Raw genomic sequence first — 27,582 nt, 5'->3', positions numbered from 1 at the left:
ATAAACGCTCAAACACATCCCAAATAGAGAAAACTAAACTCTTCCTCACACAACAGAAAAAGCATGAGTTCAGTAGAGTCAATTCCGAGCCTGTGGTCTGGACGAGGGCCATTGCCTGTGCCGCCGCTCAAGGAGTGGTGGTGGTGGTCGTCGTCGTCGTCATCATGGTTGGAGGGAGGATGGTAATACAAACGTGCGATTTGTGGGCAGTGAGTGGAACCTTGCAGCCATCCTCACCCCTAGATCCAGCAATTCCACGTACTTCCCCATGCAATTACCATAAAGGAAGAGATGGAATTTGTAATTAGGGCTTTTAAGACATCAAACCTTTGAGAAATTGCAATATCAGCAAGTATTTGGAGACTGTGAAATAATTGCACAACATAAACAAGAGAGAAACGGACTACAAGTGTCACGCCCTGAACCCCAGGTGCGCGCACATCCCACTGCAATCGATCAAATGTGACATTCCCAGGTAGTGTCGCCGACCCCATTCATTTATTAATGCGCAAGCGGAACGTATTATAAAACCCCTGACGATAAAATACGGGATAGAAAAGCAGGAAACAATTTCACAACCAATCACTTACACAAACCAACGGAGTTACAGACGAAGGCCTACAGCCAAAGGTCTACAAAAGACCGACTCTTAAAAATGAACTGTCCTATGACCTACAAGTCGGACACGCTCTCCAATCCTTATGACTTCACCTCTGCAACTCCTCAAGGCCAACCAAAGCTATCTGGCCGCTCCGTCCACCAGGGACTTGAAATGGTTATTCAATAACCACTGAGACAACGTCTCAGCAAGTTCAACCCCTAAACCCCTATTAGAAAGAAAATACGCCCAAGGGTGGCCTAACCACATCACACAGAGAACTTACCTCGCCTTCTTGGCTTCCTGCAGGTTAGTATAATTCATATCACTCAAGTACCAGTAATGATAAGAATGTAAGCCATTGAAACACAATCAATTTGACTAAATTCTACAATCACAGCAAACATTCCATGTCATCATTCTCCATTACCACACAAGGGCACAACCTACTCGCAGGTCGGCTATCTACTAACATTACAGCATTTCTAGAAGAATAAAGGTCCAGTCCGTCTCGCCACTACTGCGACCAAGCCACGTCATTCTATCGACGGCATTTCTAGAAGAATAAAGGTCTCGCCACTACTGCGACCAAGCCACGTCGTTCTATCGACGGCATTTCTAGAAAAATAAAGGTCCAGTCGGTCTCGCCACTACTGCGACCAAGCCACGTCATTCTATCGACGGCATTTCTAGAAGAATAAAGGTCCAGTCGGTCTCGCCACTACTGCGACCAAGCCACGTCGTTCTCTTGACGGCATTCTAGAAGAATAAGGATCCAGTCGGCCTAGCCACTACTGCGACCCGAGCCTTTCAACTAGCACACAACAATTCGATACCGATCCTGGGATACTTTACATTTCACTCACATAATCCAATTACGATATTAGCCATTAACAATCCAATTTCAATGCCGAACTCGACACTTGGGATTTTATGAATAAAATCCATATTTATCACAATCAACACTCAATTTGCCACAATCAATCATCAAATTCAAATTCTAAATACAAAGCAGCGATCGGCACGAAATTCTGAGAGTTTAGGGTCCCGACAAAATTTTTGAATTTTAATAAATAATTAATTTTATTCCGAAAATTAATTAAATAATAATATCCATATTTTTCGCAATCCACACTCAATTTATAATATCCAACCATCAATTTCAAAATCCGAATACACAGCAGCGATCGGCACGAAATTCTGAGCAACCGGGGTCAAAAATAATTTTTTCGTTTTTTTAAATAATATTTTAATAATTTCAGATTATAAAATAATATTATATTTTCCAGAATTTCGAAGCACTTAAATAATTCAAAACTAAAATCCTTTTTATGTCACATCAAGGCTTAACTTTAAATAACTTCTTTTAACCTTTAATTTAAACACACTTTAACATAAACCAACCTCTTAATCCAATTTATAATTAAATACACTAATCCACCCACATAAACTTACTTAATTTAAACTAAGCACACTTAGGGCATCATTAACACTCTAATCAAGATTTAGTGAGTTAAACTCACCGGATTAGTGAGCCAAGCGGACCAAAACGACGGGGACGCCGAGGAGAACAACTTTCCTCAAAGCAGGCCGAGCATCCGGGCTTGGGAAGGCGGCCAAAACGGGCCAAACGTCCGCTGCATACCCATTTTTGCAACCTTCTGCTCGCTGCTGGTTGGGGGCGGATCCGGCGCCGGTTCGAGCGGAGGAACGGCGGAGGAGAGGGCCGGCAGCTCGGGCGAAGCTCCGGTAAGGTCGACAGTGGTTGGAGGCGGCCGAACTGTGGCCTATGCTGGCCAAAACGAAGCTGGACAGTAGCTCCGAAACCGGGCAAGAAGGGAAACCGAGATGAGCGGAGCAGCGGTGGAGCGATGGCGTGAAGCACAGCGGCGAACGGCGGAGGGCAGCGGCGACGGCGACGATGGCGTGCGGGCAGCGACGGCGACGAGCGGCCGAGCAAGTGGCGAAGGGGCGTGCGGCGCGCGGCTCACGCGGTGAGGCAGTGACGGGCGAGACGGCGAGGCGAGGCGCACGCGGAACGGGGTGCCACGCGGTCACGCGAGGCGGCGACGGCACCGGCGGTGACGAGCGGGCAAGCGGAGGGCGGCCGGTCGGGCGTGCAGCTGGCCTGCCGATCGCACATCCTCCCCCCCTTCTCTCTCTCTTCTCAAGGTTGAAGAAGAAGTGGTGGGGCCCTTCACTTTTTGGGAGATTAAATCCACCCCTCCACTTGTCAAGATCTCCACCAAATGGGCCACCCACCATGACATCACTCCATGATGTCATCATCCACTAACTCATTTCCTCTACAACATATTTCAATGGGTCCAAATCAATTTCCGCCGGGGTCCCTTTCTTTGTACATCAAAGTCTTTAATTTCCAATCGATTCTCTTCCAACTCAGTCCAATTAAAGTCCATAAAATTAACCCAATGTCACCACACTTCAATTCACATCTTCACTTCCCCATAAAGCCAACTTAAGTCCCAAAAGCAAGACCAAAGACGGGCTTACTAATTTCTCGAGCCAAATTAGTCATTCTCTGATTATTTTGCTGAAAAACTCGGCTTGCATGAAGAATCTTCCAAAGATTAATCAATGTTCCTAAAATGGTTTGTGACACACCCAAACTTCCAATTTCTGAATTCGATCTCAATTTCACGGTTAATTTCACTTTGGCACGATACTAGCGCGGCCCAACTTATCGGGTAGCTTTTAGAAATTTTCATGCATTTGACCTGTGGTTGATCATCTCAAGCCACAATGTACATCTTTGAAACATTGGCGACTTTCGGTTGTCGGGGTAATCTCAAGGTTTCAAATACGAACACAAGGTACCCAATCGATAGAAAAGTCGGTCCAGTGTCGATCGACAAGAATTGTGCGATCTTGTGGAATCACCCACACTCGACCACATGCCTCTGTCGAGTCAACCTATCTCCGGTCTCTAATCAATTTTTATTTGTGCTGTAATGACCCTTGCAGATTAGCTCGGTCGAAAGATCGCTTCCTGATCAAATTCTCGAGTCCGATGCATTAGAAACTCTTAACGGCTTCACCTGATAGATTAGTTTTCACATGAGTGGCCGACTCAAGGAAAAGAACTATATGCGTGCCAACAAAATGCCCGTCTCCATTTATTGAAAATAGAATTGGAAAATCGGGATGTCACAACAAGAGTGACGAGCTGTTCAATGATGCAAGAGTAGAAGATCTTAAGTCAAAAACACTAACCCTTTCCAGTACATCAAAAGCTTTCTTCCTTAGCACAGCATCCGATGTGTATATGATGATATTGTCAATCCCAAGATTTTGTACTTTAATGATAAGAAGAATATACAAAATGGAATGGCATAAAATCAACATCTTTAACTATAATACCTGCAAGGCAGCAAAATGGCTAGGAACAAATGATGAGAAATCTAGAGTTTCACTCTCACTCTCCTGTGAGATATCTCCTTCTGTGGTGCAAAGCAAGAAGTCAATAGCGTGTTTCTTTAATCTCCAAGGTACAGCAGCTGAACAGAACATGCCTTAGGATGCCAATTGCTTGCCATCTTCTAGTTTGACTACCCCGAATTTCATTCTTTACAGCATTAAATCCTCCTCAGCATTATGAGCAACGGTTGGTTTGACTACCAACAGTTATGGTGCTGGTCATCATGTCAATAGCAGACCCTGTTATCAAGCCAATGTAAGATAAATGGCAACATCTCAAGAAGTGTGAAAGTTCAATCACTGGATACATGACCTGATCCAATGTTATGAATGTCAAGATGGTGGATTAGTTCAAAAGCACGCCAAATGGACCTAAGATTGATCAGACCACCTTGTCAGTCTTCTTGAGGGACAAGTCAGTGGCAATAAACTGATTAGCCACTAGCAAACGAAGATGTTCACTCGGAGCTCGCTGCACCCACTCTTGATATATAATAAGGAATCAAAAGCGAACACCAAAATGCATTCTTTGGAAGTTGACTATACAGTAACAAACAATTAAGGTCTATGAGGACTACATCTTTTGATACCTGGATTGTCAAGTCAGTAAGTTTATCTACGCAATATGCAGTTGCATACCATGGCTCGACCATGTTAGTTTCCCCTTCAAATTTCTTTGACACCCAAAAAAAATTATGTTGGTCACATGAAAGAACGTGACGAAAGTTCTCCAAGCTCAAGCATTTGAACACAATTAGGCTAATGGAAGTATTTCAGATAGTCATGACAATGAAATCTAACTCTTTTGAACTGCGTTCATTAAGAGGGAAGCTTAGGAAGATAAAAAAAAAAAGATTGACAATGCAATCCTATGTCACTCAGAGTAAAAATTAGCATTTATCCTTTTTCCTGAATGCAGTAACTTTCATAAATATGGAAGTAAATAAATGATGAAAATTTGATGGTGTACCAGCAAATCCATTATGTCGATGTATTTGAAACATTCACGATGCTTTCTAGTTGCTATGGTATATATTTAGGAACAAAAATAACTGAGGACTATTATAGCCTCTTTCTCCAAGATGCCCATAAGAGGAAAGGACATATCTAATATACGCATATCAACGGATGCTGGATGAGATGATCTTGTTGGAGAAATCTTTCTGGAATATTTTGAAGCTGACAAAACGATTCTATCAGTCTAGTCTGAAGTTTTGCAGACTCTACTATTAAAGTCTGAAGACCTCCGGATTACTAGACTCAAGACTCAAAGTCTATTCTTATTGACAGTTTCTAATCCGTTGAAAAAAGGCTATCCAGATCTGAGTGCTTCATTAAGGATTTGGCCTTATCGACTGGAGAAGATCTCTTGGCTGGATATGACATAACGGATTCCTTTATTCAAATCAAGAATGATTAAAGATCCGATGATTGGCGAAGTATTCTTGGAAGGTTCTACTTATGGAAACCAAGATCCTGATTGTATGGGCGAGCAAGATTGATGGGCTATCGACATGTTCCTTTAATAGCTCGAATGATCTTCCTAATTGATTCTGTCCAACGGGAGGATTGGAAGAATTCCTTTGGTAAGTGCCAACGGGTATGATGGCACAAAGGAGTATAAAAGGAAGACGTTCCAGTTGTTCGAGATGGTGCACGATAGAAAAATTCCAAAGTCTGAAGCTCTTTGATTCTTAGTCAATTTACTTACTGAGCGAAATCTTGTACGCAAAAGAGAGTCTATATTTTGAGATATCTTGAGAAAGTGTGATAGAATATCTACACTGTGAAATCAAGGGAAAGTAGTGCTATAACATCTCTTTTGTTCATAGTGAAATCCAGCCGGTGGGCTGTCAGTGCAGAAGAGTGGGTAGGCTTGGAATAAGCCGAACCACTATAAACCTTGTGTTTAATTTTCTCTTCCCTACTCTCTATTTTACTTTGATCATAGTTCGTTTTGTTAACTAAATGAGAGCTTCATTTCTATTGTTTGTCTAGTATTGCTTTCATATCTTGAGAAATTATTTTTACACCTATTCACCCCTCTCTAGGTGCTTATACTAGTTGTATCAGATCTTACTGGAAGTTTCTTGAAGAAAGCTTCTCAAGTACTGCATGGATGATGCTAGGATTAAATTTAGAAGGTAAGGATGACTTCACAAGCCAATCTTTTGGTGGGTACAACTGACAAAAAATTAATATTAAAGTAAATATTCCAATGCTTTTTGAAGTTATGTGTTTTACTGAGATAGTTATCATATGCCACTTTTCTTGATTCATGTGCCAAAAATAAAATTTGACAGGAAAAGAGAGCTGTAAATAAGTAGACGAAAGTAATGGAGTGAGTGGAGAAAGGGGCAAAAAATTTGTAGAAGCTATATGCTAAAGTATTTGCCATTGCTACAGAAATTGGCACACAAACTAACCCCAGTATCGTGAACTTATAGCAAATTTGGAATGTCTATACTGATGACTTGCTTAGTACATTAGCTTGACAAAGGAAATTAGTGTCTATAAAAAAATCGACACGTAAAACAACCATCGAGTAATCAAAAGACTTGTATTAGAAGCATCCTGGCTTGTTCTAAGTCCACTATACCTTCAACTTGAGGAAATACAACCAATAGATGAAGATACAGCAATTTAAAAATATCACTGCACACCATAGTTATATGAACAAATTGAATTGCATCATTTGTCCCTGTTAAATCTGGTCCACCACCTCAAAAAGTTCTGATGGGATCTATTAACCCAAAAAGTTGAAAGCTGAAAATGTCAACATTCCAACTAAATCATCAAAGAATCTGAAAATTAATTTTCTCAAGCAATCACCATTATGATCTTCAAAAGGTCAAAGAATGTATACGAAAGCAGCACACCTTAAACTCAACACCATAGTCTAGATGCGAACGCACACCAACATTGGAATTCTCCTTGACATTCTTGCAAGAAGCAACCGTGAGAGATTATTGCATCTACAATCTGCAGAAACGGTCCAAATAAGAGACAGAGTTTAGACCATAACAAAAACAGAGACTTATCGTGTTGACAAGCTTACCCTGCATTTATCAACTTTACTGGGGGTAAGAATCTTGGAGACGTGTAGAAAGGTGTTTGCGGATCATAAAATTCAAACTTTGGAGGCTGCATTACAGGAAATTAACCCACTATTAGAAAAGCCATAGTCTCCTCAAAGGACAAATAGTATCACTTTATGACAGCCAAAGTTTGAACTCGAAGCTTCTATGATTTTTCTGAGAACGTGATTGAGATGAGGCCCCAGATTGACATAGAAATTGTAGCCAAAAAGATCTAAAGAGTAAGTATTTTTCCAGCCCTAAGGTTAAGCCAGCATATCAAGTGATTAACGACTATAGAAGAGGTGATGACTGAATTAGCAGATGACATTGACATCTCCAATTTTGAGTTATCGAGCAGAATATGCAATACCACACACACACCTACTCTATTAGGGCCAAATTAGTGTCAAAGAATGACTTGATTGTTCCAATGTCCTCCTAGTAGTCATTAAACAGATATGCCTGACAAATCAATTGTGACATCCTGAAATTCGACCTCGTTTCGATAAAGTGAAATGGGCATATCGTCGACGTGCCTATGGTCCTTTTTCTTTGAGATGATCACTCATAAGTTAACTAACCTATTGGGTGAAGCCGTTAAGGGATGTATCTACAGTAAAATCCCTAAAAGCTACTTAATTGGTTGGATTTGACTAAAATCGCGTCTGATTAATTCTAACCATGAAATTTAAATTGGTCTTGGTAATCGAATATTCGAACGTGTCATAATTCATTTTTAGGACCATCTCATCATCTGTCAATTTATTGCCGAGTCCGAAATTTCAAGAAAGAAATTATCGGAGGAAAAATCGAAGACAGAAAGAATATAGAAAGGGAAAGAGAAAAGAAAAGAAAAAAAAATAAGACTAATAGTATTAGGTTATTTTCTTTCTTTTCTCTCCCTCTCTCTCCCTTTTCTCTCTTCTTCTCTCTCTCTTCTCTCTCCTCTCCCCTCCCCCTCGTGCGATTCCCCTCCTCACCGACCGCCTACCCTCTCTCTTATTCCTCTCTTTCTTTTTCATTTTGACCAGTCAAATATTATCTTCTCTCTCTCTCTCTCCTTCTCCCCTCCACGCGTTCGAGAGAGCGAACTAGAAGCCGAAGAAGAACAGAAGCAGCAGCTCGCCGAAGTAGCCGTCACCGCCCATCCCGCAGCCTGCACTACGCTCCCGCGCGTCCACCGCTTGCCGCCGTGCGCCGCCTGCCCTCTCCACCACCCAAGCGTCCTCCCCCGTGCGTCTCCAGCCCCTGCTCCACCTCTGCCCAGCTCGCCTAGCCACCTCCAGCCGCTGCCTAGCTCCGTCCGGCCACCGCTCAACCTCTCCGGCGTTCCCCTTGCTCTCCACTGGCCTTGCTCCGCCTTTTCAACCCCTGGAGCAGCTTCATTTGGCCAAGAACAGCAGCTGGAAAATGGGTTTCCAGCAACGGTTCTAGGCCCGTTTTGAGATTTCCATGCCCCGAATCCGAGGCACGCTTTGGAGTTTATTGTTCCTCGCATCGTCCCTGTCAAATTGATCCGACTTGCGCGGCTAATTATACTTAATGATTGTTTAGTTTTATTTAATTATGTTTAGGTGGTTAGATTAGTGTTTATTAGTTAATTGTGATGCAAATTAGACAAATTGAATGTGTATTTAGCAAGTAGACATGGTCTACTATTTATTGAGGGTAGCTCAGGATTTTTCGACCCTTTATCGGGCTTCAATTTGGCAATTCGGGCCTAAGTGGAATTTTTTGTATTTAAATATTATTTTTCGGAATTAAATTAATTATTTATTTATTTTCCGAAAATTCAACTGGGATGGCCAAGAACCGGAATATTATGCTGATGACCGTGGTGAAGTCTGTTTATTTAATCGGGCTTTATTTTGAGCTAAATTGAATTTTTAATATTAATTATTTAATTTTCAAATTATTTATTTATTTATTTATTTTTCAGAAATTAAGGTTGAGATGGCCGATGACCGAAATCTCGTGCTAATTGTCGTAGCGCAGTTCGTTTATTTAATTGAGTTCTACGTTGCATGGAATTAAATAAATTGTGATATTTTAGAGATTTACCTTAAATTGATTGAAATTGAGTGGGATTGAATAATTGCTTGATAGTTGGCCGAGTATGTTATTCAGCATTTATAATGCTTGGTTGAGTTATAAAGTGAGTAGAATCGTGAGAGCGAATCGGAAATACTCTGGGCTTGAACCGATCAGACACAATGTATGGGCCTATGTGGTTCGATGATCTAGGATATCACTGGCGAAAATGGCACCTTAAAAAACGCATGTATCGGTCTAGTACATACATTATTGTGGACCTAGGTGGTTTAGTGATTGGGATATCACTGGCGAAAACAGCGCCTTAAAGAACGCACGTATCGGTTTAGTATTCATATTATTATAGGCATGCATGGTTCGGTGATTAAGGACATCACTGGTGAAAACGGCGCATTAAAGAACACATGCACTTGTCTATTAAACACATTGTCAAAGGCATGTGTGGTTCGGTGACTAAGGACATCACTGGCGAAAACGGCGCCTTAAAGAACGCACACAATTGTCTATTGAGTACATGATTATAGGCATGCGTCGTTCGGTGACTAAGGATGTCATTGGCGAAAACGACGCCTTAAAGAACGCACGCAATTGTCTAGTGGATAAGTCACCTTGGTGAACTTGACGCCCGAGAGCATTGATGTGGCTTTGTGACCAAGTGCCCGATGGGAGGTTATATGGTGTGGAATCAATGACCTAGAATGGTCCGTCTGACATGTAATCGACTAATTCAATTAATCAATGATTTGATCAGATTGTCGTGATTTGATTGATTGTTCGTTATGATTTGTGAAGTGTTCATATGTAACCTTGAATTGTAGGTTAAGACTGAGGCTAAGGTAAGTCCTCTGACTCGTGCTATGCTTAGGCAACCGAGTAGTGTATTGGTTCTCTAATTGAGTCTTAGTGGGGTAGAACTCGCTGAGATGTAGTCTCATCTCGATTGTAGGACAACATTTCAGGACCCCGATAAGGAGCTGAGGAGGAAACTAAATAGGAGTACTCTGAGCTGAGGAGGAATCTGAGAAGGAGTACTCTGAGGAGAAAACCTAAGAAGAAGGATTTTTGGAAGAAGAAGATAATACCGAGAAGGGCCTTGAGTACGACCCGGATAGACTGAGATTCCATCTTCTTTTGTGAACTCCATTTTGATGTGAATAGAGTTAGAGTAAAAAGTTGTGAATAGTTGTGAAGTACTCCTCAGAAGAAGGATTTTTGGAAGAAGAAGATAATACCGAGAGGGGCCTTGAGTATGACCCGGATAGACTGAGATTCCATCTTTTTTTGTGAACTCCATTTTGATGTGAATAGAGTTAGAGTAAAAATTTGTGAATAGTTGTGAAGTACTCTGGTTTGTGTTTTGTATAAAAGTTTGGTTATAAGTTTCAATATGAAAAATATGACCTTACTTTTCTATCTCATTGTTTTATTGTCAGGGAATTTATAATTGCTTCCGCATGTACCTAATTAATGAAAGGGTCGGCGATACATAGTTCTGGGATATCGCATTTTAAAATCGACCAAGTAGAAGGATGTGTGCATGCCCGAGGATCGGGGCGTGACATCCTTCTTTTTGTGGTATCAGAGCTAAGTTTAAGATTGGAGTGATAAGAAGCGATGACCACGTTAGTAGGAAAGACCTAGATGAACTTCATGTGCAAATTAGATGGCATAACGGTGAATAAGCTTAACCTTATTATAGCCCATGATGCAACCTGTTAGACTTGTTAACATTGAAGTATGTAAAACTGAGCTGGGTGGCTGAACTGGACAAAATTGAACTTCATTGAAGAATGGTTTTTGATGCAATTTGTGGAACATATATGTGAGTGAGTGGAGAAGATATGTAAGCTGTTTCGAGAAAACTGTCAAGTTCATGAATTAAGCTATCCTGTTAATGATGGTTAACTTGTTATTTAGTTAAGATAGATAGCGGTGGTGGAGATTGTAGAGCTACATGCTATCAACTCTTATTGGGACACCCTTCTTAAGACATTTAAATTTATGACTTCTTGATGCACTCATTGTTTCCTACGTCATTTTTTGTTGTTTTAATGAAATAATCAGTTTTAAGTTTCTATTCTGTAAATCGTTCATGAAGGAATTAAATGGGCTTACTTCTCATGGTTCTAAAATTGTTGACAGGTTCTGGAAACAGCTAGACAGGTTGCAAGCTTGCCAGTTTCCTCAGTACCCCGTATGACCAAATGAAGAATCAATGTGAAGCTCTCGTGACAGGCAAACAGCAGAAGATGTTTTTTTTTTTTTTTTTTTTTTTTTTTTTTTTTGGTGAAGGTAAGAAGAACAGCAGGAAGCGAAGGCTATAGTTGTGTCGGGTGCAAATGAAAACAACGCCCCTCATTTCCCAATTCCAAGTTTGGTAAGTACATTTGCTTTGTAAGGAGGACACCATTATCACTTAGTAACCATCTGGTGGGTTATATAAATGAAACCCTCTATTGAACTTGCAAAGGTCTCTGTTATGCTCGCATCATAAATGAACCTAAAGGGACTAATGGTATGTTGCCATTGTATATGTGGCTTCTGTCTGCTTGGATCTAATTAAGTCAAGAGGCATATGTTTGTTTTCATCATGTAAAATTACTTGGGCTGCTTTGGTGTAGATGATTAGGTGAGAGGAATTTTACAGGGAAGGATTCAACTCTCTTCCAGAGAAACCGTTGCTAACATTATATACATGCTCGGCTTTTCTGACAGAATATGGAGCTTTTGGAAGGGAATGGAAAGTTGCATGAGAGTGACCAATTGCGACGCCAGCATCAGCGCCAGCTCTGTTCACACGATTATGGACCACATTCTTTTAGATTAGCGCCGTCAAAACCTTATGACAAATTCTTGAAAGCTGCTGGATGCTGAATAGTTTAGGCATGCTTTTACACGTATATACCTTTGCTTCTCAAGTCTATTCTCACCAACGGTCCCATATTCTTTCAAGTCTTCCGCCAACTCACCTGTATATTTTTTTTTCTTCTCTTCTTGTTTGATGCTGTTGTCTAGCCACCGTGTCCACATGGCTGGAAAGACGAGAGAATCGGATCATAATAGTAAATAGCTGAGAGTAATGTGTCAACAATCGTTCTCTGTAGTATAAGTCATTTGAATGTATGAATAATGGTCATTTAGTTTTTATTTGCCTCTTATTTCTGCAGTAGCGGGGAAGCTGCGGTTTTTCAATTACCTATGGACTTTTGTATAATGACTGGCTCAATAAAATGAAATTCTGGCAAATGTAAGTTGCCAACGGCAGTTAACATACCATCTCGGAGATCTAAAAGTAAAAGTCCAATTTTCCTGCGGACGTGTTATATCATTTGTCGATGTATGATTGATGATTATCAAGTAGTTGCAGAAGTATTTTTTTTTTTTCTAATGGCAGAGTTCTCACGTGCACAAAAAGTGACGTGACTTCAACTTTAGACCTTGAGACAAATCGAGGTATCCATTGGAGTTTCCGGCCAAACCAAAATCCCGATCTGATTTGCAAACAGAAACTGAAAATGCAAGAGATGGAAGAGCGTGAATACTAGAAAACAAGGAAATATGTTGCTTCAGTCGTCGAAGACAGACCATTTAATAAAAACTGAAGTAGGCTTTGTCGGTTCATGTTATTTCCACTCCATGAAAAGATCGAGCCGCAGGGTCGAGGAACGCAAGCCAAATTTACAAACGACCCTGCTTACTTCATTTTTAAGTTGTATAACCATGACTGGAACTGTCTCCTAGATCCTTCCTCGCCAAAATCCCAAATGGGAAAATGACAAGCGAGAGCAAACATCATTTACGAACAACTCAAGTCTTCAAAATTACCTCGCTGTGTACAGAGAGGAAAAGGCAAAAGAGTCGTAATATCAGTCCGGTTCCATTAATATATACCAGGACCATGGAGTCTTAAGACTAAAATATGCTAACATGACACCCGCAAGGTTAGAGTCTTTGTTCCCTATCATGCAGAGGTTCTACAATTGTTCACAAGCAAGACCCTATTGTCATCAGCCAAAAGACTTAACGACCCACAGGATGGATTACAAAAGTCGCATGACCAGCATATATACATGTCTTAAGGCAAAATGCAGAATTCAGATGAGTGGCTGAGTATGATGCAGCTTCTACCCCTGGTTAGTGGCGCTTTTCAATATGACCAGCGTGTTGGCTGCAGCCGATTCTCTGGCTCCTTGAGGAGTGGAGCGAGGGTTTCCGTCAGTCGAACACTCGAGATCCGCACCTTTGACAGTCACTTTAGCGACAAACCCACCTTTTAGACGAAGTGCAGATCAACATTAGCCAGCTGCTTGGAGCATCACGAATCAACATGCATAATATAACTCGACTGAAAATTTCAACCAACAAAACCTCATCTCAACAGAGTAGGTAGGAGCATCGTAAAGGAGATCTAGATTTCACACGACCTCAATGGAGGATCATGTTTTTCTAGACATGCTGCAAAGATTCATGAGACAGCGTAACACCTCACCAGATTTTAATCAAGTTTTGCAACCATTCGCTTTTCATCACTTCAGCAGTTCATGCCATTCCATCACATGTTAAAGATGTGAAAGCAAAATGATAAAATAGATGCAATCCTCCTATGGCCATCTCTATAGGATAAGCATACCAGCCAAACAAGTACCCAAGCTACTAACAAGAATTTGTCTTCACCAAACAAACTTCAGATAAGCAGGGAGATATTCCCTAGTTTCAACGTATTAGGAGCAAACCACGGTGTCTTTGAAGAAATGACCAAAGCAGGAAAGGACAGTCAATTTGCAGGACATTTCTAAAGTAAGTCAGATAATTGTATTTGCAAGTCACGACCATCTCTGGAGTTCATAACCATCCCAGTCTGTTCTGACATCATGGACAAGCAAACCTATGTATACTAGAAAAACAGTACACAAGATGTGAAAAGCATATGTTGGCAGATAATTGTATTTGCACATTCAGAATTCTGAGCATCGCAGAAATTACCACCGTACACAAGAAAATTCCATTTATAGTGTCAACGATGCCATCAAGAGTGAATTTCTCGCATTCTTAAAAAGACGTTATATTCCATATATCTTACCATCAGTGACACAAATATGATAAGTTGGTAAAATCCAAGTGTTTGCATCGCATATTTCATCCAACTCCTGCAGAGAAGATGTGAAAAGCATATGTTGGCAGAGAAGAGAGCATAAATTTCTAATTGCAGTTCCAGAGAGTCCTTACAAACACCGTTCATGTTGAATTTTTCTTCACAAATGAAATGCGTATGCAAGAAACAGGAAACAAAACTATTTTACTGCCATTTTCTATGAAAATGGAAACATAATCACATATTAAAGGGCATTTCAATCTTTAGTTATGAAAGTGAAAACAATTTTCCTTGTCTTCACTTGAAAACTGTTTTCATAATGCGACAGGACCTAATCAGTTTTGACGTGTTTCCATTTTCAGTGGAAAATGAGAACTGGAAAGTTTTCACACACCAAACGGGGCCTATCCCTTCAGTCATTTGCATTTGAGCATCCTCTTGCAATGTATGCTGTCCCTCTGTGTTAATAGAATGTTAATAACAGAAAAATTAATTTTGTTGACCTCGTCTATAAAGGTTATACCATCTTATTAGAGGTCCAATAAGAATAAAACAGGAAAAGATACTGAAAAAACAAAAATAAAGGAAAAGGAAAAAGTGCAACTTTTCATGGTGGGAACTTACTTGACATGGACTTTGTCTGTAGTTAACAGCCTCAGACAACTTTACATCGGTACAATGGGGCAAAGGTTGGCCTTCAAGATGGGTATTTGGCCTTTCATGAGCAGTAGTTTCCAGGCACGAATAATTACAACCATCAATTATGGAGTCTATCTTCAGCGCTAAAGCATCAGCTCCACCTATGACAAGATGAAAAGATGAAGCTATCCTAAAGAACTATCCATCAGTCACAAATTGCAAAATGATAGGTCTCCAGACAATCCCTAATTTGCATTCACTAATAACCAACTTCCCATTACAAATAGTAATCACACAAATAATGACTTTTATCCTTCTGAGGGATAAAATGCATCAGAGAATGATGACGCTGATAGAATGGACAGAAACGCATAGAAATCAAGAAAAAGCAATTAGTCAACCCATATGTGTAACAGACACAGAACATCCAATGAACATCCATCCTTTCACTAGAAAGCAGAAGTATCCAAAACATTCAACTGCCTTGACAAGCAAATGAAATTTCCTTACTACTACATAACATAGCCAGCAGTAGTGCAGCCAGTAATCTTTCAATCTAGACCTTCATTTCTCTACAAAGTACAGATACAAAATCAATAGAAAGACATCAAGAAAATGCCGCTCCTGAATCAAAAAGAGATTAAGTGAATTTTATCTTTCTGTTAAGGCTAACTAATGACAGGCTGACGGCTCAATTCAGATGCATTGAGAACTATTTAGAATCACATAGCAGAGTTCATGTCGCGACACAAGCTTATCCTCAATGTCTACCATCAAAGCTCAACAAGATAAATATTGATGTAAACAAGCTCAATAATGGAAAATTGGCTTCTTAAAGCAAATCCACTAACAGTCATACCATTCAAAATCGTATGGATACACTTGTCACACTTCGCAATCTCATCTTCTATATTTCGCAGCTGAAGGGACTGCAAGAAAGCATAATTTTGAACAGAACATGAGTATTCCCAGTCACAAGGAATTTGTTAAAAAAATATTTTGGACGTGAGCGCTGCGGAAGCATGGTTTTGATATTAGTTATAATTTTTGGTTAGTGACGTGTGCAAATGTATGGTATATTTTGTGGAGGATGAACAAGGACAAGTATGATAATTTGAAGGATATAGGACATGAGATATAGGGGAAATAGTTTTATTAGTTAAACAAACTAATTTGATGAAAGTACAATGAAGGTCTAAGACCTTTCAAGGTGAAAAGTTCACTCCCACATACAAGGTGGAGGTAACCTCTCTCACACAAATGATCAACTTCCAAGCCTATTTATAGGCGTGAATTCACCGCCATACTCCACCGACATCTAGTACAAAAATTAATATAAAATTACAACTTTGCTTCTTTATCTCCTGCTCGTGCGGCTTCTTCGGATCTTCTGGTGGCTTCTCCATTTTTCTTCATTTTTCTAATCTCAGCAGCTTTTGTTGACTTTTCTTTCAAGATTTCCCATGCACAAATTTCCCATGCACGTAGAGCTTATTCTCTTGAAAACTTCAGCAACTACCAGAATATTATTTTATTGTGTGCTCCTCTTTTCTTGATCAACTTGGGCTTCTTCACATAGTACCAGAAGCTTCTTCAACATTTGAGAGTCTTCAAGTTTATTCTTCATTAAGCTAGTAGCTTCTAGATTTTGTTGAAAATGGATCACCAATTTCTAACAGAATTGTTGTTACTGTCAGTTACATAAGAAAGACTAATACAAAGCCAACCGGCAATGTCCAAAAAATTGCAAAGGGATCATTCACCTTCTGGATCATTTGCTTACATAAAATGCTAGAAGATAACTTCCTAATCAGAAAATTTAAAACGGACTTATTATGACAACACCAAACTGATAAGCTTCATGTTAGAAATTAGTGATCCCTTTTCAATAAAATCTAGAAATTACTAACATTCACGTGAAGAAGCCTCAAGTTGATCAAGAAAAGATGGGCACACAATAAAATAATATTATAGTAGTTGCTGGAGTTTTCAAGGGAATAAGCTCTACGTGCATGGAAAACTCTCAAATAATGAAGAACTTTCTAGTACGTGGCCAGCAGAACACGTGGACAGCAAAAAGGCCAAAGAAAAGTCAACAAAAGCTGCTGAAGAATAGAAAAATACAGAAAAATGGAGAAGCCACCAGAAGATGCGGAAGAAGTCGCAACAAGAGAAGACAAGAAGCCAGCTGTAATTTTATATTATTTTTGTACTCAATGTCGGTGAAGGATGGCGGTGATTCATGCCTATAAATAGGCTTGGAAGTTGATCATTTGAGTGTGAGAGGTTACCTCCACCTTGTATGTGGGGGTGAACTCTTCACCTTGAAAGGTCTTAGACCTTCATTGTATTTTCATCAAACTAGTTTGTTTAACTAATAAAACTATTTCCCCCATATCTCATGTCCTATATCCTTCAAATTATCCTATCTTGTCCCTTGTTCATCCTCCACAAAATATACCATACACTTGCACACATCACAAACTAAAAACTATAACTAATACCAAAATTATGTTTCCGTGCAGCGCGCACATCCAAAAATATTTTTTAACACTTCAAAAACTGCTGAGCTGCTGCATCAGGCTACCACTAAAACATCAGCAGTTTTTTTTTTTTTGACGAAAAAAAATCAGCAGTTTGAAACACTAAAAAACGCTGTGGTACATATTAACAGGAAAAGAAAATTACCAGTTTAGCCCTTTTCTGGAGAACAACTCTTAAAGCAGTTTGTGACAGTTTGTGTTCTTTAGAAGCCAACACAGAATATATTTTCTCAAGATCTTCAGAGGGGGACTGGCAAGTAACTAAAGCACGGTCACTGCCAAGGATTGGCTCCTTATCCAATATAGTATTGTTGTTCATGTTGTCTCCAGCAGTACTCTTATTGCCTTGGCATTCCGGTACGCCGTTCTGGCAATTGTTTTCAACCGTCATGTCCTGAAAATTCAAGTAAATATTTAGAAAAGTACGTAACTCTGAATCGGTGCCCAAGAATAGGGGAGGAGGAAAAAAAAACCAACCTAAAAACAAAGGACAGTCTATCTATGCATACATAGGACATACATTATAGAATTTCTCAAAAGGTGTATCCTGCAACTTTGGAATCCCAAATCTAGAACATGAATGATTCTTCAAGAGTTTCCAGTCAGAATGTCCATTAGTAATTTAGTCCAAGAGGGATGAGTCGTTATTGAAATGACAGACAAACTATCAGAAGAAACAAACATGCAAATGTTAATCCATTCAATAAAAGACAATTGGGTTGCAAATCCTGCTAAATGTGAGCCCCCATTTATGGACTGGCAGTAAGATAACTCCATGATTGCGACCACTGATTGAAATTTAGTGCTTATAAGAATTAAAAAAAGACTATCAGTGAAAAGCACATGACCTTTACATTGAAGATATCGAATGATAACTAAAATAATTGCTTTGTACAAATACTCCTACTTCGGCGCCACCTATTATTTATGCCAGCTAAACTAGGTTGAGCATAATATGCAATAGCCCTCTCCTCCAAGCATGCTGAAAGTATAATTTTCCTCCAAAAATTTCTCAATTTTTTTTATCCTGTCGCAACCTCTTTTTTTCGGCACCCGCGATCGGGTTATGGCGCCTAAGGAGGCTAATGGCTCGGCTGAAATTAGTTATGCCCGGACTCTCCCAAGTCCACCAATTCACGACTTTAATAGTCTAAATTTTTAACCTGTAAATCAATTTTTAAAATGGAGTCGCCACTAATCAATTTGGGGTGGGTTGATTAGAAACCCAAGTATCGGGAGAAATACTCACTCCTACGCAACCAGAGAAATTAGGATCGGGGACTTGATTACATTAGTTAATCACTAATGCCCTTTCGGTACCTAATTTTGTTTAAACCCTGAGGTTTTTGGATGTTCAAGGGATTTTCCATGCATTTTTGGGAGGAAAAACATTTTTGAGTCATTTTCTAATTTCTTGGACACAAAAGGGATTTTTGGGGGTTTTTGGTATTTCTTGAAAAAATACAAGTCTTTTTGGCTTTTTCATGAATTTTTGGCTTTTTTGGATTTTTGGCATTTTTTGGAAAATATGAAATATTTTTTATTTTTTGATTTTTCGGAAAATAAAATATTTTTGGAAAATATGAAATATTTATGATTTTTTTTTATTTTTTCGGAAAATAAAATATTTTTAAATATTTTTAAATATTTTGGAAAAGAAATTATTTTTTTGATTTTTTTATTTTTTCGAAAAATAAAATATTTATTATTTATTTATTTATTTAAAATATTATTTTATATTAAAATAATATAAAAACTGACCCGGTCGGATCCGGGGTGGGTCCAACCCGGGCCAGCGACCCACCCGCGGACGGGCTGCGTTGCGGGCTCGACTCGGATTTTTTTTGCCTTTTTTTTTTTTTTTTATAATGAAACGACGCGCGGCCGGGCGTTTGGGGATGCCCAGCCCGGCCCGGTGACCCGGCCCAACAACCCGGTCCCTTTGGCGAAGCCCTACCCGACCCGGCTCCGACTCGCGACCCGAATTTCCGCCGCCCCGTAATTTCGCGAAACCCTACCCGGCTCCGAGGCCCGGATCCGATTCGACGACCCGGAAAATCGCAAACCCTAGGGTTTGCGAATCCGCGACGCCGAAGGGGAGGGGGAACCGAGGAGTTCAGCGGTGACGGCGACTACGGCGGCGGCGACGAAGGCGGCCATGGAGACGGCGACGACGGCTACGATGATGATGCATTTTTTTACCTTCTCTCGAACGGGGACGGCGACGGCAAGAGAGCGGCTCGCGACAGTGGAGAAGTGGCGAGCGACCACGACGACGGCGAGACCTGGGCTCGGTCGAATCTAGCCGGAACACTCTCTCTCTCCCTCGGGTTCGCTTGTCAAGCTCCCCGAAGTCTCTTGGGGACCCCTCCGAGCTCACCACACCACGGCCGCCCTGAACTCGAGCTCCCCGAAGTCTCTCGGGACCCAAGCCTCGGCTGGCCTTTCTCTCCCTCTCTCTCTATGTCCCGCCCTCTGTCTCCTCTTCGTCGAGGATGGAGGGCCTATTTATAGGCCGAGGGGTGGCCGGTCGACGGAGCTCGACCGACGGCTGCCACGGCCTTCGCCGGCCGAACCGGTGTCCCATCCGACACCAGCTGCCCCCCCTGCTCCGCGTCCCATCGCCGTCCGTCCCTCCCCTCCACTCCGGCGTCGCGCCCCCTGCGCGTGCACTGCAACTGCGCGAGGAAGAAGATGACCGAAGGGGGGCTGGGCCTTGCGCCTGGGCTGTGGAGGCCCACAAACGGGGCTGCTGCTTTTTGCTTTCTTTTTTTCGTTTTTTTTTTCGTTTTTTTTTGTTTATTTATTATCCGAAAAAGATAAAATAAAGTAAAATAAAGTAAAATAAAACCTAACTAATTTTAGGCGTCAACATATCCCATTAATAGATAAGAAACCTCAAGGGGACGGTGAAGATCTAACCTCACTGGTGACATCTTGCAAGTTGTTCAGCTTTCTCTTGGTGTATGATGTCTTTGGTTCGGAACTAGGAATATTATTATATTTCTGTTCAATTGAAACAGAGTTCAGCTTTCTCTTGGTGTAAGATGTCTTTGGTTTGCAACTAGGAATACTATTATATTTCTGTTCAGTTGAAATGGAGACGTCCATCTTAACTTGTGCAGTTATAGAGTCAACTTTCAAACTTTCCAGATGATTTGGAGATGCATCCCTGTGGTGACAGAAAAAAAGACAATTTTGATAATGAGGACTCAATGAGCTCATAATAACCGGTTGTAAACAAGGAAAATTAGCTAGATCAAATCAACAGCTGCTGCAGTTCTAAAATGGAAAAGTTATTAGGTACTCCCGGTTGGGGGCTAGCGCACATGATCTAATGGCTCATGTGAAGTGGACTAACATAGACCAGGAGTACCCGAAAAAAGGCCCTAAAATAGAGACTATGTAACAATGGAATTGAACTTTGCAAATGCTTTCGGAGGAAATAATGTATCTTATCAAGCTTCATCAAGTACAAGGATGGAAATGGGTCCTCAATTCCTTGTGGAATGAGAGTAGATGCCGGACCCTACTGATGCTTTTTACTCTACAATTGCAAGGAGAATCCAGTGGACTGCGTCCTTTGTTTAAATGGCTTGAGATTGGGAGCTAGAATATCTTTACTCGCTCCTTTGAGATTGAAGTTTTAGCTTGTGTGGGTGAGTGGGAATTCAAGCCAGAGGGTCATGATCTCGAATATGACCTCTCTAAATTGTACTACCATGCATTTACACAAAAGTTGCCCCAAGAGACTTGGAAGCCGATCCGAAGAGCCAAGATTACTCCAAAAGCTGCCTTCTTCACATGCAAGGCTACTTACGAGAGTCTTCTAACAACCGACAACTATCCAAGGAGAGGTCTTCAGCTCGTAAATAGATATTTTCAGGGTGAAAGTGCCATTGGAGTTAATTAAGCACGTCTTAACTCATTGCCTGAAGTGAGGCAACTATGGAACACTGATGAGGCTCAGGCTACGGTTAGGAAAGAACTTTGAGATTGGACACTGTAGACTCTTCTCTGTAATTTTTCATACAGGGTAGGTCCTTGTTGGTACGTAGAAGAACTCTGATGAGTGAGCATTTTTTTTTTTGGTGATTCCCATGCGCCGGGGGGCGGGGGGGGCGGGGGGTGTGGGTGTTAAGCATTGATGACAAAATTATGAAAACGTTACTCATTTGAAGATCATCTAATAATGACATACCTGGAAAACCAGTCCGACAAAATCCCAGCATAGGGTAGCATATGGAAAAATTCAACGACTGGGGTTATTGTCCATATGTTCCATCTGTGTGACACCTTCCTGATCAAAGGTCCCTGCAAACTAAAGAAGAATAATCTCATTTTCCTCGTCAAAGAAAGTGCAGAAAATAAAACTCTCTCTCTCCCTCCCTCCCTCACTACCAATTGCCACAGTCCCGTAGTATGTATTGGGTTTCTCAGTTATGGCGGAAGTTCAATGGGCAATAGCCAATTCTGCTGAGGACAAGCTCAAAGCTTGGTGACATCATATAAGAACCAGGCTGAGATCCTCCAGCAATTATTCGGGGTGAAAATAACTCCCTCACTCCTACCTCCCTCTCTTCATTAAAAAGAAGAACCAGCAGAGATCCTCCAGCAATTATCAATCTACTCAGATGGAAAGGCACAGGAAGGTGTTGAGGGGAACATAGTAGAATTTGTTGATATTATGGAGCTTGCTCGTGAATGCGAAGGTGTTGAGGGGAACATAGTAGCATTTGTTGATATTATGGAGCTTGTTCGTGAATGCTTGTTTTGGTTCTAATTACTATATTTGATTTCCTATAATTATGGAATCTGTTACTTAAAAACTATTTTCTTAATGCAGTGGCAGCCCTCAGTGCCACTTACATGGATGCATAATAACCTTTTCTGACTAGAAAAATAAATAAATAAATAAATAAATAAAGGAAAAGGAAAGAAGAGCCAATTGATAGGCGATCTACCCAATCGTTCTATGCATAGAGCGTTCAGTAAAACCAGCCAAAAAGGCATATTTTAGAATCTTACAGTAAGAGAAGCAAGAAGTCTGTATAACGAAGCAATGGCATGGAGAATAAAGTTTGGCAATATTTTCACAGACACTCTAAGCAAAGTACCCAAGTAACATGCTTAGCAAATGACACCGAACACAAAGTTTTGCATACACCAACCTGTCAATGGCATCTTTTATAGGGACCTGAACAGCATCTTCACTAGTAGGTTGGGTCCATTGCATTATGTAGAAGCGAGATGTCGATTTCTCTTTACCCAGAGAATATACAATGTGGCTTTCTAGTATAGAAAGATGGGCCTGACTAATGGCTGCCAGCAATGTTAAACCATATTCAAATGTCAATCCTTTTGGCAGGCCAAACAAAATAGAAATAGATAGTAGGTACTAAAACACTGACGACTTCAAGGAATTAAAATTATAGTATGTGCAATTCTAGTCAAAAGACAAATCAGAATACTTGAATACTTGAAAGAGCTAAAGTAAAATACGACTCCAACGTTGTATGCTCAAAAATAGACCCATGGATAGTAAAAATTGGATGTAATGTAAGTGCTGTGAATGTGGTCTCTTTAAAATTCAGTCGTATATCCAAATGCCAGTCTCTTTGAAGGTCATCCACAAAGGACACCCACTTACCGAAGGGGTCTGATACTCACAGGTTCTAAGTCCAATCACATTTCCTACATTTTATCATGGGTCCTTCGAAGCAGAATATCTCACGTTCTCCAAAACTTACCCTACTGCTTAGACTGTTTCAGCAGAGAGTACCATATCTCAACGTTTAACACACTAACCTCCAGCTTCACTAATCTCTCTCGAGGGCTTTTTGGTGATCCTTTTCTTTTTATACTGTTTCAAATCCGGCATGGCTTCTGAACTCTGATTGGAGATATCCACATCCTTTTCAAACAATGACCAAACCGCGTGGGTATCCTTGCTGAATAGCAACAAGCAATTCTCTTTCCTAGAGTCAACCAAGAAAACAGCAACTTCAGAAATTGACCATCCTTCTATATCTGGAATATCCTTTGACGCACTCAACCTCATACACAGATCACATGCATTCATGATAGTCTTCTCCGTCAAGGAAAGCTGCTTTTCAGGGTCAACTAATTCAGCATCATCATTTCTTTGCAAGCATTTCATGTATGCCAGTAAAGGAGGTTTCAAAACCGCAATTAATTTGCAGAATGACTCAAAATCCCGAAATTCTAGTTGTCTGTGTTGTTTCCGATGGTAGTAGTTGTACAATATGACAACTCCATGCACCTGCAAAAAAAAAATTGTTTGATAAATAATCATAAATTCCTCCGACCTAAACGGTTAAACTATCCAAGAAAAAACAAAGCATAGAAAAGGTGATGCAGAAACAGAAGCCAGAAAATAGCCAAACCCTAGAGCATTAAAGCTTGTCAAAAAGCAACAGGAATTCCTTCTCTTCAATTTCTGTCTAGCCAAAGATTCACACAATGCGAATGAGTACAAATCTTCAGATTTTTTTTTCTTCGACTTTGAATTCCTGTACTACTTCTAGGGATGTGCAACCGGAACCGCCAGAACCGAGAATGGTCCGATTCCCAGTTCCAAGGTGGGAACCGAACCAAGCCGGACTGAACCAATTTTTTTATATCTAATTTATATATATAATATATAAAATATGTAAACATCATAACTTATTGCAACTAAAATTGTAGTTGAGATAGGAACTTCTTATGTGGCCAAGAGAAAATTAAATAATTTTCTTACTCTTTTATTTATAGAGAAAATCTACTCGTTAGTTTCATCTTCTACTCGATGTGGAACTAAGGCTCCAAGAGACCCACAAGACACTTCAAGCCTCTAAGAGTCCCACGTCGACTAAACATTTAAAGAGCAGAAGAGAGATTGTCTATAAAACCTAAGCCAAGCATAACTTTTAGCTGAATTGTTCATGGCATTCATGGTTGAGTGTTGACACCTCAATTTTAATCAGGTCAATTTTATTAATCAAGTTTTTAATTTATTTTGTCTTTTAGGATAAATAGATAATAAAAAGAAAACAACAAAAAACAAATAAAAACAGGAAAAGAAACAAAAAGAAAGTATAAGCCAATAGCCACAAGGGCTGGGCCTTCAAAGCCTAGCCCCTCCCTCTTTTCTTTTCCTTCGCAGGCCCGCGAGGCCTAGCCGCGTGGCTCAGCCCGGCCCTTTCTCCTTGTCTTCTTCCTTCCCTGTCTTCTTCCCCAACCGAATAACCAGCACGCGCCGAAGAGGAGGACCCGCGCGACGCCGGAGCAAAATGGAGGAACAGTAGCGCACGTGGAGCAAGGGGGCGGCTGGCGTCGGATGGGACGCCGGTTCGGCCGGCGGAGGCCGCTCGGCGCACGGGGACCGGCGGTCAAAGCTCCGTCGACCGGCTGCCCCCTCGCCTATAAAAGGGCACCACCTTCGTTGAAGAACGGAAAGAGCGAGCTCCGAGATCTTCCCACTAAGAGACTTCGGAGGAGGAATCGAAGAGCGAGCGAGAGAGAACTCGGGCCGCGAGCTCGGCTGACCTCCCACCGAGAGACTTCGGGAGGCCGCCGGCGAGCGAGTCCGAGGAGGTTAGATCCGGCCGGTGGAGGCTCGGATCTGACCGAGTGAGAGAAGCGAGGTCGGAGGAGGCAAAGGAGTTACGGAAGAGGGGAGAGCGCAGCGACGAGGAGGGCCGGCGAAAGCCCAGATCTAACCAGATCTGGTCATTCATTGTCGCCAGCGCAACCGCGTCACCACCACCATCTCCGACGTTGTCGACCGCCCGCATCGAAGCTCTAGCCAGCCGCCGTGTTCGCCATCGTCCTCCGACGCTGTCCGACGCAAACCGAAACCCTTGCAGAGCCGCGTCGCACAACCCTTGACGTCGTCGCCATCTCCGCCGCTTGCCGCCACCTCGCCATAGGTAGTGCTACCGCCGCCACCGCCGTCGCCATCACCGTTGCCATAGCCTCCCCCGCAATCCAATCCTCGTCGCTGTCGCCGCCGTTGTCGCCGTCGCCGTCGTCCTCGTCATGTGCCTCGGCCCTCTCCCTCCTCGATGCCGCAATTCGGAAACCCTAGGATTCCCGATTTTCCGGGTCGCGACCCGGGTTATTGGGTCGGACCGGATCGGGAAGCTGGGTAGGGATTTTGAAAATTGCGAGGGCGGCGGAAGGCCGGGTCACGATTCAAGTCGGATCCGGGTAGGGTTCGCCAGGGAGTCGGGTCGCGAGGTCGGATCGGATCCGGGTCGTCAGGCCGGGCCGGGCCGAGCATCCCCGAACGCCGGCCACGGCGTTGTTTTAATAAAAATAAATAAATAAATAAAATGAAAAAATCCGAGTCGGGTAATGCAACGCGGCCGTCCTCGTTCGGGTCGCCGACCCGAGTTGAACACAACCCGTGGATCTGACCGGGTCGGTTTTATTTTTAAAGTAATATTTTAATAATAAATAAATAATTTATTTTCCAAAAAAACAAAATATATATTTTCTTTTCGAAATATATTAAAAAAACATTTTAATTTCAAAAAAAAAACAAAAACAAAAATATCCAAAAAGTATTTTATTTTCCAAAATATTAAAAAATGTTTTAATTTCCCGAAAATTAAAAAAATAGTAAAAAAATGATAAAAATATTTTATTTTCCAAAAAATCAAAAAATCAAAATATTCCATATATTTCCAAAAAATGCCAAAAATCCAAAAAGGCCAAAAATTCATGAAAAAGCCAAAAAAATTAGAAAAAGCCAAAACGACTTGTATTTTCCCAAAAATCCCAAAAAACTCCCAAAAAAAAAAAATCCTTTTGTGTCAAAAAAAATTAGAAAAGACCTAGAAAATGTTTTTCCTCTAAAAATGCATGGAAAATCTGTCACGCCTCGATCCTCGGGCATGCGCACATCCTTCACTCTTGGTCGATTTTATAATGCGATATCCCAGGACAATGTATCGACCCTTTCTAATTTTTAAGCACATGCGGAAGCGATTAAAATCCCTAGACAATAAAACGATGGGATAGAAAAGTAGGGCCATATTTTTCATATTGAAATTTATAACCAAACTTTTATACAAAACACAAACCAATTCATAACTATTCACTTCAAAAGAAATTCTCAAAAGAAGATAGACTCTCAGTCCACCCGGCCATACTTAAGGCCCCTCTCGGGATTATCTTCTTCTTCCAAAAATCCTTCTCTTTAAGTTTCACCTCCGAGTTCTCTTAGATTCCTCCTCAGCTCCTCATCGGGGTCCTAAAATGTTTTTCCCCAAACTGGGATGAGACTACGTCTCAGCGAGTTCTACCCCACTAAGCCCGATTAGTAAACTATTATACTAAAGGCTACCTATACACGCACAGGGCAGAAGACGTACCTTGGCCTCATGTCCCACCTGCAAGTCAGTACAATTCATAATAGGCACACAAGCAATCATATCACCGATCGAAGCATTGATCAAATCGACCTAGTCGATTACAAGTCAATAAGACCACTCACGGTTCTTTTCAATCAGTCAATCAATTCACAACATCAAATCAAAGCAATGATCAATCGACCACGTCGATTACATGTCAGCTTGACCATTTCCCGGTCATTCAAGCTATTGCTATTCAGATTCAATTAACAAGACCAATAACCAAGCCACGTGCATTCTCCGAGGTAATGCATTACTTTACCGAGCCCACGTGCCCTTTAATGCCATTCTGAATCAGCGAGCCCACGTGCATTCTCCGAGGCGATGCATCAAGTCACCGAGCCCACGTGTCTCTTCAAGATGCCAAATGAACTCATTGGGACCACGTGCATTCTCCGAGGTAATGCATCAAATTACCGAGCCCACGTGTCCTTTTAGATGCCAAATGTACTCATTGAGACCACGTGCATTCTCCGAGGTAATACATCAAATTACCGAGCCCACGTGTCTCTTTTAGGATGCCACACTTAATCACCGAGCCACATGCATTCTCCAAGGTGACATACTTCGTCACCGAGCCATGTGCATTCACCGAGGTGATATATCTAATCATCAAGCCCCGTGCATTCTCCAAGGCGACGTACTAACCATCGAGCCACGTGCATTCTCCGAAGTGATATACCAAATCACCGAGCCACGTGCATTCTCCGAGATGATGTAC

General features: G+C 41.2%; 1 protein-coding gene and 1 long non-coding RNA gene across 2 annotated transcripts in view; both read right to left on the bottom strand.

Moving 5' to 3' along the window:
• Positions 1 to 13,028: 13,028 nt before the first annotated feature.
• LOC104452498 lies at positions 13,029 to 15,064 on the bottom strand. The gene is made up of 3 exons (XR_005552605.1): positions 14,885 to 15,064; positions 14,249 to 14,315; positions 13,029 to 13,438 (listed from the first exon to the last, which is right to left on the bottom strand). It is a non-coding gene; the product is annotated as an uncharacterized LOC104452498 (long non-coding RNA).
• Positions 15,065 to 15,450: 386 nt separating this feature from the next.
• Positions 15,451 to 27,582, bottom strand: part of LOC108960819 — a 38,728-nt gene continuing 26,596 nt past the window's right edge. The window contains exons 2-8 of the mRNA XM_039317004.1: positions 23,251 to 23,725; positions 22,614 to 22,764; positions 21,644 to 21,742; positions 20,365 to 20,614; positions 17,588 to 17,836; positions 15,751 to 15,828; positions 15,451 to 15,471 (exon numbers count right to left, since the gene is read on the bottom strand). Of these exons, the coding sequence (XP_039172938.1) occupies positions 15,451 to 15,471; positions 15,751 to 15,828; positions 17,588 to 17,836; positions 20,365 to 20,614; positions 21,644 to 21,742; positions 22,614 to 22,764; positions 23,251 to 23,725 (1,323 nt within the window). The remainder of the gene's footprint in view (positions 15,472 to 15,750; positions 15,829 to 17,587; positions 17,837 to 20,364; positions 20,615 to 21,643; positions 21,743 to 22,613; positions 22,765 to 23,250; positions 23,726 to 27,582) is intronic.

Source organism: Eucalyptus grandis, chromosome 7 (assembly GCF_016545825.1).
Source record: "Eucalyptus grandis isolate ANBG69807.140 chromosome 7, ASM1654582v1, whole genome shotgun sequence".
Lineage (NCBI taxonomy): Eukaryota > Viridiplantae > Streptophyta > Magnoliopsida > Myrtales > Myrtaceae > Eucalyptus > Eucalyptus grandis.
The sequence above is the reverse complement of the archived record's forward strand: the minus strand, read 5'-3'. Positions and strand labels throughout refer to the sequence as shown.